The sequence below is a fragment of the Scardinius erythrophthalmus genome (assembly GCF_964197995.2).
Source record: "Scardinius erythrophthalmus genome assembly, chromosome: 2".
Lineage (NCBI taxonomy): Eukaryota > Metazoa > Chordata > Actinopteri > Cypriniformes > Leuciscidae > Scardinius > Scardinius erythrophthalmus.
Window position 1 is genome coordinate 61,056,918 of NC_138222.1, and position 12,540 is coordinate 61,069,457.

At 39.3% G+C, this 12,540-nt stretch overlaps 2 protein-coding genes and 1 pseudogene across 3 annotated transcripts; 1 reads left to right on the forward strand and 2 right to left on the reverse strand.

Moving 5' to 3' along the window:
• Positions 1 to 3,259: 3,259 nt before the first annotated feature.
• On the forward strand, positions 3,260 to 3,634 carry LOC308680266 (histone H2B-like; the record flags this gene model as incomplete). Its single annotated transcript, XM_081348295.1, has 1 exon — positions 3,260 to 3,634. One exon carries the CDS (start codon positions 3,260 to 3,262, stop codon positions 3,632 to 3,634), a length of 375 nt encoding a protein of 124 aa, XP_081204421.1.
• A 4,543-nt stretch (positions 3,635 to 8,177) lies between these two features.
• LOC308705467 (histone H4-like) lies at positions 8,178 to 8,573 on the reverse strand (annotated as a pseudogene). Its single transcript has one exon. The product of its transcript is annotated as a histone H4-like (transcript).
• Positions 8,574 to 11,156: 2,583 nt separating this feature from the next.
• LOC308680247 (histone H1-like) lies at positions 11,157 to 11,783 on the reverse strand (the record flags this gene model as incomplete). The annotated part of the gene is made up of 1 exon (XM_081348274.1): positions 11,157 to 11,783. One exon carries the CDS (start codon positions 11,781 to 11,783, stop codon positions 11,157 to 11,159), a length of 627 nt encoding a protein of 208 aa, XP_081204400.1.
• Between the last annotated feature and the right edge of the window lie 757 nt (positions 11,784 to 12,540).

Sequence of the window (12,540 nt, forward strand, 5' to 3'; positions counted from 1 at the left end):
TCTTCACCTTTTTTATGTGGAGTAGCCTATAGAATCTAAGTTTAAATCTAAGTATAAACAGGTATTTTTATCTCTCCCCAGAGTGTGGAAGAACAGCAAGAGGATGGTCCATCAACTTCTGGTGCACAGATGAACACAGTTCAGTGATTTTTTTTTTTCAGTAAATGCCACAGTTTAATATTGTAGAATTTTAGAACTACATGATGTAACTGTAATCTACTGTATTTTCAGTTGCCAGTTAAGGAGTTATATAGACTTCTTCTTATTAAAAAGATAGAAAAAAACAGCAAAGAACTTGTATACTTGGACCGCCAGATCCAAAAGGCAGATCTGGAAATTGAGATTCTGAAACTAAAGCTAGAGGTGAGTGCATGGTCACAGGTGAATTCTAAGTATTGAAAATATATTAAATTCTATTTTTTTTTTTTATGTTTAGGAAATAAAGAACACCATATAAATTGCTGTGATTTTGTGTTTATTCATTTTTATTTTATTTTGTGGTTGGTTGTGGTGGTGGATATAATGTGTATTAATCTGTGAAGACATTTCGGCATATCATATCCCGGACTACCCTTCCCTCCTGGAAATCTGCCGGGTTGATGGGGTCTTCCTCTGGGTCTTGTATTTGTAGGGCAGGGTGTTGCTCCCCTCTAATTATGGCAATATTATGGAGAACAACACATGCCACAATAATGTCGCAGGCCCTTTCAGGGGTTACCCTGAGGTGACGTAGGCACTGGAAACGTGCTTTCAACAGGCCTATGGTCATCTCCACCCGGGCTCTCGTCCTGCAGTGTGCCACATTGAAGCGGCGCTGGGGGCCTGGTTCAGGTTCTGGGTAAGGGGTAATTAGTGTTGGTCGGCATGGGTAACCCCTATCTCCCAGCAGAAAGCCATCAATCTCTCCTGTAAGAAAGTTCACATTGCTTTAGAGCTGCATAGAAGTTCCCCAGTAAGTGTGTAGTGCATACATTGAAATACATGCATTTACTTACCAGTTTCCAGTCTGTTGCTCAGCGTTGACTCACGATACATTCGTGAGTCATGAACAGAACCGGGCCACTTGGCCTCCACGTTTGTAATGAGATGTGCAGCATCACATATGATCTTGACAATGCAAAGAATGAGACATGTTATAGTATTGTGATGTAGTCTTTGACCATTAGAAACAGTAGGCTTTCAGTGTACCTGCACATTAATACTGTGGATGGACCTCCTGTTGACATAGTCCGCTTCATTTTCGGAAGGTGCAATGATGGGAATATGTGTGCCATCAATGCATCCAACCACATTCGGAAATCCTAAAAGGAATTCTATTATTAGTTTACTTCCAGGGGTCGCAGCAATATGCTCTTAACTGAACGTCATTTATCAGGTTAGCCTCATTTAAACCGATTTATACATCACTGACCTGCAATCCTGTGAAACTCCTCTTTGATGGCTCTCACGGGTTTGTGCCCAGGAAACAGCACAAAAATTCGGAGAAAGCGCTTAAGAGCGAGGCACACTTTCCTTACAACTCTGCAAACAGTAGCCTTACTGATATGTTCTGCATCCCCAATGTTATACAGAAAACTACCATTTGCAAAGAAACTTAATGCAACGCAAAGCATCTGCTCGGATGTTAGAGCACGGCCGCGATGGCTGATGTTTCTGATGTAAGGATGGATGAGATTATGGATGTATCTTATTGACTGTAAAGAAAAACGGTACCGCTCAAATAAAAATGAATATGGATATGACAAAAAATCCACTCTGGGTCTCAAAATCCTCTCCCGACGTAAATGCAACTCCCTACGGATTAATGCAGCCTCTTCATCCACAGGATCGTCCATAAAAGGACATGCCATTTCATTCACTTGATTTGATGCGCTCTGCGTGACTGAAATGTGCGCAATGAATGAATACCGAAAGAATGAATGAGGTGATTAAATACCACTTCCTCTTTAAAAAAGGGGAGGAGACGAAATAAACTCTGGGTTTCCCGAAGAAAACCTGCTCCCGACCAGGTTAGGTTCACAGAGTAAGTTGCCATGGTAACTGACTCTGAGTATAAGTTACCTCTCTTTCTGAAACAGGCTTGACTTACTCTGCTTTCTCAGGTTTAACATACCTCCCATTCTGAAACCGAAAACTCAGAGTTTCCCTCATTTCAGGGTTAACATACTCAGAGTTTTCACTTAACCTCCTTTCTGAAACAGGCCCCTGGTAAGTAAACAAATGTTTTCTGTAAGCTGTAGACTGGTTTAATAGTTAGGTGAAGTTCGATATCTGGCGTTAATTGTGACCTGTGTCATGCTACTTAGCAGATAGCTGCAGTATCTGAACCGTAGACTGTAAAAAAATAAATCTGAACAGATGTCGTCTATTTTTTATTTTTTTTAAACGGATGAGATCCTGCAGGAATCCTGAAAAACTTGACTCCACAACTGGTGTGATTTTCACAGTCTACGACGCAACAATAAGGCATTTTTTCTTGACGAGAAATTCTCTGGTTAACACAATTCAATGGGATGGAATGAACTTTCTGACCCCGACATGCGCACTGCGAACTTAGAATTTTCCTGTGACGTCGACCGTGAAGGGGTCTATACTGAACACGCCAAAAGAAAGACCGTCACCGCCATGGATGTTGTGTACGCGCTGAAGCGACAGGGACGCACTCTGTACGGGTTCGGCGGTTAAGAGATCCACGAAGAAGAGAAACCCAACGGCTCTTTTGAGAGCCACCCACTTTTACACACTAAGAGCAAGTTTCCAAGTGGTTAAAACTATATTAAGTGGAGTTTAACGAGATTATGACTTATTGTTTTTGTTTACATTCATTAATAAAACGTAAAACATTCCCCACTGGTTATATGTGGTAATTAAATATATTATCTGTGTTTTTATAGTATGAATCATGTTTTTTGTTTAAGTTGATTAAACCGAAATTATTAACATATTATTTTCAGTATTTAATACTGCATTGCATTACAAAAAATGCGGGAAAATGAAACAAAAGAAATATGATGTAATGGGGGATGGTAGTAGGACATGAGGCGATGGGCGGGATCAACATTTAAAGCCTGTGATTGGGTGTCCGGCAAGTCAAGGAACTTTTAATGTAGCCAATGAAATCATCCTATGGGTGGGTCCAGGAAAGCTAGCAATCAGATAAAGCCGTTCTTCCTTTTGGAAATTAGCATAGAGCAGTGCATAAAGCCCGCCTGTAGCAGATAAGCTTTATTGTACTTTGAGTTTCTCTGACTGAATCATCATGCCTGAACCAGCGAAGTCCGCACCCAAGAAGGGCTCGAAGAAGGCCGTCACTAAAACCGCCGGCAAGGGCGGAAAGAAGCGCAGAAAGTCCAGGAAGGAGAGTTACGCGATCTACGTGTACAAAGTCCTGAAGCAGGTTCATCCCGACACCGGGATCTCCTCCAAGGCGATGGGAATCATGAACTCTTTCGTCAACGACATCTTCGAGCGCATCGCCGGTGAAGCGTCTCGTCTCGCTCACTACAACAAGCGCTCCACCATCACATCTCGAGAGATCCAGACCGCCGTGCGTCTGCTGCTGCCCGGAGAGCTGGCCAAACACGCCGTGTCTGAGGGCACAAAGGCTGTGACCAAATACACCAGCTCCAAATAGAGGAGTCCGCTCAACACACAACACAAAGGCTCTTTTAAGAGCCACACATATTGTCTGTGAAAGAGCTTTGATCATTTGATTTCGCTGAAATGTAAAGTGCATTATAAATAAAATGTATTATTATTATTATTATTATTCACTTTTCTCATTCCATAGTAAAAGCTATTATCCGTCCTTCTGTGTTTGCTGTTAAAAGGATAGTTCACCCAAAAATGAAAATTCTGTAATTTACTCACCCTCAAGTTGTTCCAAACCTGTATGACTTCCTTTTTTCTGCTGAACACAAAATCTATTTTGAAGAAAGTCTGTAACCAAATGACTGATGGACCCCATTGACTTCCATAGTAGGAAAAAAAAAATACTATGGAAGTCAATGGGGACCAGCAACTGTTTAATTACCAACCTTCTTTAAAAAATCATCTTTTGTGTTCAGCAGAAGAAAGATCATACAGGTTTGGAACAACTTGAGTTTTAGACAGAGAGTGTTTATAAATGAAAACGCCGTTTTCAAATGTATCCGGATTAATGTAGACGCTCCTACACAACACTCATTATTATACCCCATCTTCAGCTGAATACATTGCATTAGAAACAGAAAACAGAAGACTGTAAAGAATATGATCAAATACTCACAGATGAGAGGCAGTGCACAGGAGCCCATACTGTCACATTAATAGACTGTGTTAACAGCGCTGAGTGTTAAAACACACACTTCCTGTGTTTGAAAGAAGAGATGAGGGAGGAGGAGATAAACTACACAGAAATACACAGATTAAGAAAAGAGAGATCCAGTCTAAGATATTTAGCTACTAATTTATTCCAGTTGTTACAGCTCTGTTCATCTACTGCAAAATCACATTTTCCAGATCAGTTCTGATGGAGATTGTTCTCACTGTTATTGTGTTCGTTCACAGTCACACATAACTGGGAGCCAGTGTAAAGACCTGAGGACTGGTGTGATATGTTCATATTTTCTGGTTCTGCTCAGAATCCTGGCGGCAGCGTTCTGTATGAGCTGTAACTGTCTTATGGTCTTTTTGGGAAGGCCAGTGAGGAGTCCATTACAATAATCCACCCTGCTGGTGATGAAAGCATGCACACGTTTCTCTAAGTCTTGTCTGGAAACAAAGCATCTTATTCTTGCAATATTTTTCAGAATCTCATGAGCTTAGAATTATAAGGTTCTATCTCCACTTTTGGTCGAAACTGAGTTTTTGACATAATCTGATCCATTAGGTGTTTATTAATGCCTGTGTGGTGTTATTTTTGTAAAAAAAAAAAATTTTTTGTTAGTAGTTATTAATAAAATAAAAAGGTTTCATCTCACAAAACATAAACCAAGTTGGGATTATAAGGTTCTATCTCCAGTAGATTCAATATCCAATCAAAACCCTGAATGAACACGGACGGACAAATCAAAACCCACTTCTTAGCTCTGTAGACTGGACACAGAGCAAAGGGCTGACATTAGCCTGGACATTTGAAGCCGGCGAAAGATGGCATTTCCATCTTTCTATTTTTTTTTTATAACGCATCAATCGTTCTATCTATCTATCTATCTATCTATCTATCTATCTATCTATCTATCTATCTATCTATCTATCTATCTATCTATCTATCTATCTATCTATCTATCTATCTATCTATCTATCTATCTATCTATCTATCTATCTATCTATCTATCTATCTATCCTTAATAACTAATTAAATGTTTCTTTCATTTTTACTAATACATCTTTCTTTCAAACTAATCTATCTTTCTTTCTTATATCTTTATTTCTAACTAATCCATATTTCTTTCTAACTTATCTATCTTTTTAATAATCCATCTTTCTTTCTTTCTTTCTTTCTTTCTTTCTTTCTTTCTTTCTTTCTTTCTTTCTTTCTTTCTTTCTTTCTTTCTTTCTTTCTTTCTTTCTTTCTAATCCATCTTCCTTTCTTTCTTACTAATATATCTTTCTAACTAATCCATCTTTCTTTCTTTCTTTCTTTTTCTTTCTTTCTTTCTTACTAATCCATCTTTCTTTTTTTTTCTTTCTTTCTTTCTTTCTTTCTTTCTTTCTTTCTTTCTTTCTTTCTTTCTTTCTTTCTTTTTCTTTTTCTTTCTTTCTTTCTTTCTTACTAATCCATCTTTCTTTTTTCTTTCTTTCTTTCTTTCTTTCTTTCTTTCTTTCTTACTAATCCATCTTTCTTTCTAACTAATCTTTCTGTCTTTCTAACTAGTCTATCTTTCTTTCTAACTAATCTTTCTTTCTTTCTTTCTTTCTTTCTTTCTTTCTTTCTTTCTTTCTTTCTTTCTAACTAATCTTTCTTTCTTTCTTTCTTTCTTTCTTTCTTTCTTTCTAACTAATCCATCTTTCTTTCTATCTAATCCATCTTTCATTGTTTCAAATGTTTCAGAGCACAGGGGGGGGGGGGGGGGGGGGGGTGGAAAGGAATGAAAACATAACTTTCACGATGTTACACAATATTTTGTATGTTTTAATCTACTAAATGAACCGTTTTTAATGTATGTAAGATGCTTCCTAAATGTTTTTACAGTACAGATGAGTGGGGTGTAGTATGTGAATAAAACATTTTTTGTTTAACTGTAATTTTTCCATGTCCATGTTCTTTGGAAAAAAAAAAAAGTCTTACAAACTTGCTTGGCTTTGATGTATACTATACTATTATATATTATATTGTATACTACAAGCTGTGTGCTTGTATTATACATATATAAATTGATTAAAACCAATGGTTATATACATTTATTCTTTGAAATGTGGGGTTTTATTTGTAAAAGTGGAGATAGAACCTTATAATTCCAAACAGAATCAGAGCTCTCAGAATTATAAGGTTCTATCTCCATTTGGGCCATCTTAAAAAAATCCCATTTCCAAATGTGCCAGGATTTTGATATTCTATCCTCAAAGTACCTGTAGGGTGATGGTCTTGTTGAGCTATAATAGTAGATTATACTACATAACAGTTTTGCCAGCTGGGATGTAAAAACTTTGATGCTCAATATCTCAGAACTACCCTAAACGGAGATAGAACCTTATAATTCTAAGCTCATGAGATGATAGTATGCTGATTTAGTTATTGCTTTGACATGACTATTGAAACTAAGGTCTGACTCTAGTGTCACACCAATATTCCTGACTTGATGTTTAGTTGTTTGACCCCTAGAGTGAAGGTATGCGTTCACCTTGAGAACTTCATCTTTGTTTCCAAACGCAATGACTTCAGTTTTGTCTTTGTTTAACTGAAAAAAGTTTTGACACATCCAACTGTTGACTTCGTCAATGCATTGGCACAGGGAATCAATGGGGCTGTAATCGTTAGGCGATAGGGCTAAGTAGAGCTGTGTGTCGTCTGCATAGCTGTGGTAAGCGATTTGGTTCTTTCTCATTATTTGGCTCATTGGGAGCATATACAGGTTGAACAGGAGTGGCTCAAGAATTGAGCCTTGAGGGACTCCGCATGTCATGGATGTCCACTCAGACTTATGGTCTCCTATACTCACATAATAACCTCTCCCATCTAAGTATGACCTGAACCATTTTAGGACTATCCCAGAAAGCCCCACCCAGTTTTCCAGCCTGTCAAGAAGTATGTTATGATCGACAGTGTCAAATGCAGCACTGAGGTCGAGTAGTACCAGCACTGATAATTTGCCTGAATCAGTATTTAAGCGAATATCGTTTATTATCTTTATGAGCGCTGTCTCTGTGCTGTGGTGCGGTCGGAAACCAGATTGAAAATTGTCAAAGGATCCATTCAAGCTCAGGAATTTGTTCATCTGATTGAAGACAACTTTTTCAATGATCTTGCCTATGAAAGGAAGATTTGAGATTGGCCTATAGTTGCTTAATATGGTCTTATCCAGATTGCTCTTTTTCAGGAGTGGCTTGACAACTGCAGTTTTCAGGGAGTTTGGAAAACTCCCAGAGAGAAGCGAGGCATTTACCACTTTAAGATGATCTGCTTCTAAACTGTTTAACACACTTTTGAAAAAAAGATGTTTTAAGGTGCTGTACGGTTTCTTCCAAAATTTTGCCATCAATTTCTTTGAAATCAGACATAGTAACTACTTTCTCAGGTGGTCTGATCTGTCTGACCTCAGTGCAACTCAAGGATGTGCTGATCACCTTTCTGATATTATTGATTTTCTCAGAAAATAAAGAAGCAAACTCACTGCACTTGCTGTCTGAGAGCATTTCACTGGGAATCTGGCTTGGGGGAGGTTTGTCAGTCTCTCTACAGTAGCAAAAAGAAAGCGCGCGTTGTTTAAATTGCTGTTTAGAATTTACATAAGAGTGCTAAATTATATCACTGAATTAATGCCAGTCACGTTTAAAGACCAAGCAGAAGTTGTCGTCATGTTGAAATATCCTCTAAACATTTGGTATCTCTGGAAAGCCCTGAATGTGCTCTTTAGTCTTTACAGAACATGTGTATGGTGTCAGAGTCCACTACAGTAAAGCGTAAACTATACTTTTATAGACATACATACAAATATTAATTATAAAGAATAATAAAAAAAACAAAACTTCAGCATCTAGTAAAAACTTGTTCTTTGTGTGTAAATGTGGGTGGCTCTTAAAAGAGCCGTTGGGTTTTTCTTCTTCGTGGATCTCTTAACCCCCGGCCCGAACCCGTACAGAGTGCGTCCCTGTCGCTTCAGCGCGTACACAACATATGGCGCTGACGGTCTTTCTCTTGGCGTGTTCAGTGTAAGTCACAGCATCACGAATGACGTTCTCAAGAAACACCTTCAACACACCGCGAGTCTCTTCATAAATCAGGCCAGAAATACGCTTGACGCCGCCACGACGAGCAAGACGACGATCTAGCGGGTTTAGTGATTCCCTGAATATTATCGCGAATTAACCTTTCGGTGACGCTTAGCGCCTCCTTTCCCGAGTCCTTTACAGCCTTTTCCTCTTCCAGACATGACTGCAGATAATCTTCAATCCACAACAGCGGATGATTGAAAAACTACTGGGGAAAAGGAGTTTATAATCAGCTAGCGGACCTAGTTGAAACCACATTCATGGGCGGTTCTATTAAACGTCATCAGTTACTCATTTCCAAGTCGAGGTCAGTCGTTTGATGCTTGATACTCTTGGAAAGAAATAGAATTTAAGTAATATTGATAACTATATAATTTAAATAATATATAAAAATAGACAAAATATAAAAAAGACATAAGAATTCTAAGGAATGATTTGTTACAGGTAAAGAGAAGATGAGGGTTAATGACAGTACATGTAAACATACAAATGGTATATTAACCATAGTAGCATATCGTGGCCATAGGCGTAATTTGCGGGTGGGGCGGGTGCAACATGTCCCCACCACTATTTGGTCGATATTGTCCCCACCACTTTTGAAACATCTCGCGGCACGAAAGTCCAATACAAACAAACAAAATATCTCCAGTTAACTAGCAGAGCATTCATTTCGTTCTTTTTTTTTTAAATAAGAGGCGATCTAGCGCTGAAATGTGTTGTTTTTTTAAATCAACTGATCAAAGTGCTCGTTGCCGCTGCGATCAGTGGCGCGGATACTATGTTTGTTTCTGGCTCGCGCACAGCCTTCACTCAGACGCACGCTTCAATCCATTGTGGAGAGACTCTCTATTCGTTCCGGTGAAATTAGAAAACAAAAAGCACAAAAAAGTGTCCCTGCCTGATATACAACCACTAAAAAAACATAATCGGTTTTAATGAGAAAAAAAAAAAAAAGCTATATGAGTGCGGATTAGAACTCAGAACCTCTGACACGCGTGGCAAATTCATCAAAATGTAAGATGGCAAAATAGCCCCAATTGAAGAATCACCCATGTATTGACTAGACACTGACAAAAGAGACTCATGTTTGATAGAAAATTAAAAAAGTACAAAAATGGGTATTATTATACACTTCTTACCAACATTCACCTTTCACACACAATATTCTGTGCAGATTGACTAGATCTGATACTGTACAGTATCATTATCCTATTTTAATATTGGAATTGAATCACTGCCATTGTTGTTGTTTGTATAGAGGGTTTTAACGACGCGTCATCAATCCGGAAGTCGGCCATTTTGGAGGTACTGAACGTAAACAGTGCCATTGAACTGAACGGACTCGCAAATTTGGCTGATTATTGCTTCTGAAAAATGGTCAAGTTTTGGTCTGTTCTCATCGGTGGCACCGAGATAAAACATTTCTAGTTCTATAGACTGCCGAAAGTTAAAGAGAAGAGTGCAAAAAACTGATGCTTACTGGAGGCACAGCATCAGCCACATGTGTAAATGAAGCGTTAACTATGGCTAAAATTTTGACGTATAATAGTTAACTATGGGTACATACACACTGTCAATCCGATTATCTTTGTATCCGATTGGAATATGATCTAAAATGATGTCCACACTCCACACTGTATTGCAACTGTTCATAACCGATTTGTGTGTCCACGCAGCTCTTTGACAATACGGCAATGATGTTGCGTTAATGGAGAGGTTTGCATTTGCAATATAAATGTTTTCTTATTTAAATTTTACAATATGGAAATGTATAGCCGCCGCGCTGGACTACTGCGTCTCGAGCTGCAGAACTGTAGGAGGCTGGTAGGTTACTGTATGCACAACTCTTTTTCATCCGCGCCGGTTTCAAAATACTTTTCAAAAATAATAATTTTCTGATCGTCCGGCACTTTGCATCAACACAACCTTGTTTCGGCAGCGACTTTCAGCATGTTCCCTATAACAACGTCTGATGTTTATATTTTACGTGGCGTGAGAAAGTCACATAAACCACGAGAAAGAGCGTTCAGACTGGTGGATTTCCTGATATGTGATTTGAATAGGATATTAAACCACATATGGATGTAGCTTGAAACGGATTTCATGTGCTTTTTTTTTGGACTGACAATCTGAACGTAGCCAATGTCGGGATACGAAAAATAAAAGGACTAACGTTAAGCTAGCTCGTTCAGATCTTTACCACATATTACCTTAAGTTTGTCAAAATTTTGAGCTCTTTCCTGCTTAACAAGTCCTTCTCTATATGATTTCGCAGCTTCCATGTGTTTTTCCCGTGGTTTAGACATCAGAAATTAGTGTAACAATGTGTTCAATAGTACATAAACAGTGCAATCCATGCCGTTGTTTACATCCGAGTACCTCCAATATGGCCGCGCATCCGAGTAACTGACCAAATCGTGACGTAGGTGAAAACCCTCTATTGTCACATTTCTCCAGCATATTATTTAGTGTATTCTGTACTGTTAATCAACATCCTATTTGGACTGCGCTCACTGTTTGAACCATCATAAGCTTTTTGGCCTTTTTAATCAATTTCTTATTAAAAAAAATGGTTTACTTGTTTTATCTAACCTAAATTTGAGTCTTAATTGGTCAAAAGTCACATATTTGGCTATTTGATTCCAGAATTAACAAATTATTCAAGAACATGAGTTTTGCTCTTTACTCGGAGTCAGTGGTTGGCTCTTAAAAGAGCCGTTGAGAAACAAACAGTAACGTTAGATTTATTTCTTCTTGGGAGCTGCCTTTTTAGGCTTGGCGGCTTTAGGTTTTGCTGCTTTAGGTTTCGCCGTTTTGGGTTTGGCTGCCTTTGCCTTTTTTGGGCTCTTGGCTGCTTTCTTAGGAGTCGCTGGTTTCTTGGCCTTCTTGGGGCTCTTCGTTGCCTTCTTAGCGGCGGGTTTCTTCACCTTCTTCTGGGATTTCTTAGCGGCGGGCTTCTTCGCTGCTGCAGTTTTGGGCTTCTTAGCGGCAGCGGGTTTCTTGGCTGCGGGCTTCTTGGCTTTAGGAGCCGCTTTCTTCACTGGCTTCTTCTTGGTCTCGGCTTGCTGCTTGTTGAGTTTGAAGGAGCCTGAGGCACCGGTCCCTTTGACCTGAACCAGGGTGCCTTTAGTCACCAAGCTCTTGATGGCGATCTTGACGTGGGAGTTGTTCTTCTCCACGTCGTATCCACCGGCGGCGAGCGCTTTCTTCAGGGCGGCGAGGGACACACCGCTCCTCTCTTTAGATGCGGACACAGCCTTGACAATGAGCTCGCCGACGCCTGGACCTGCTTTCTTGGCTTTCACAGCGGACTTCTTCTTGGGCGCTTTAGCCGGGGCGGCAGCAGCGGGGGCTGGGGCGGTTTCTGCCATCTCTCTCTCTCTCTCTTCTGATCGGATCTGAAAAACTCTGTCTGGTTTCAGCAATGAATGGAAAGCGCTCGAGCGGCGCTGCGGTCTTAAAGGGATAGTTCGCCCAAAAATGATATTTAAGCCATGATTTACTCACCCTCAAGCCGTTCGAGATGCATATGTCAATCTTTTTTCAGACGAACACATTTTCAGTTATTTTAGAAAATGTCTTAGATCTTTCAGTGGTTATAATGCGAGGCAATGGGGTCCAGCTGATTCACGTTCGAAAATGTACATGCATCCTTCTCAAAAATAATCCATCCGGCTCCAGGGGGATAAGCCGCCTCCCTCTCTTACTGTGTCCCGCACAAAACATTTGTTTGTTGTATAATATATATCTATCATAAGATAGATGTGTCCATTAATTTGATTATTAGATTTGATTGTGCATTAGCCTCACATATGACTTTGCTGTATGCAGGCAGCGATGTGATGATGCCTGATATGAACTTGGGTTGCTACATTAACTGAATGAATATATGAACATATCATTGATAGGTCACAGCCTACCCATGACAAGATTTCACCGCACGTTACTGATTTTATCTCATTAAACACGTTAAATACATCGTTGATGTAGGCCAACATCATATCACGACATAAACATTTAATTGTAATAAAGTATGTTTGTCTCCTGATTCGCCATTCATCTCCTATATGGAACAATGTGAACAGAAATTATGGAAATTGTTGCTAATTTAAAGCAAGGGACAGCACA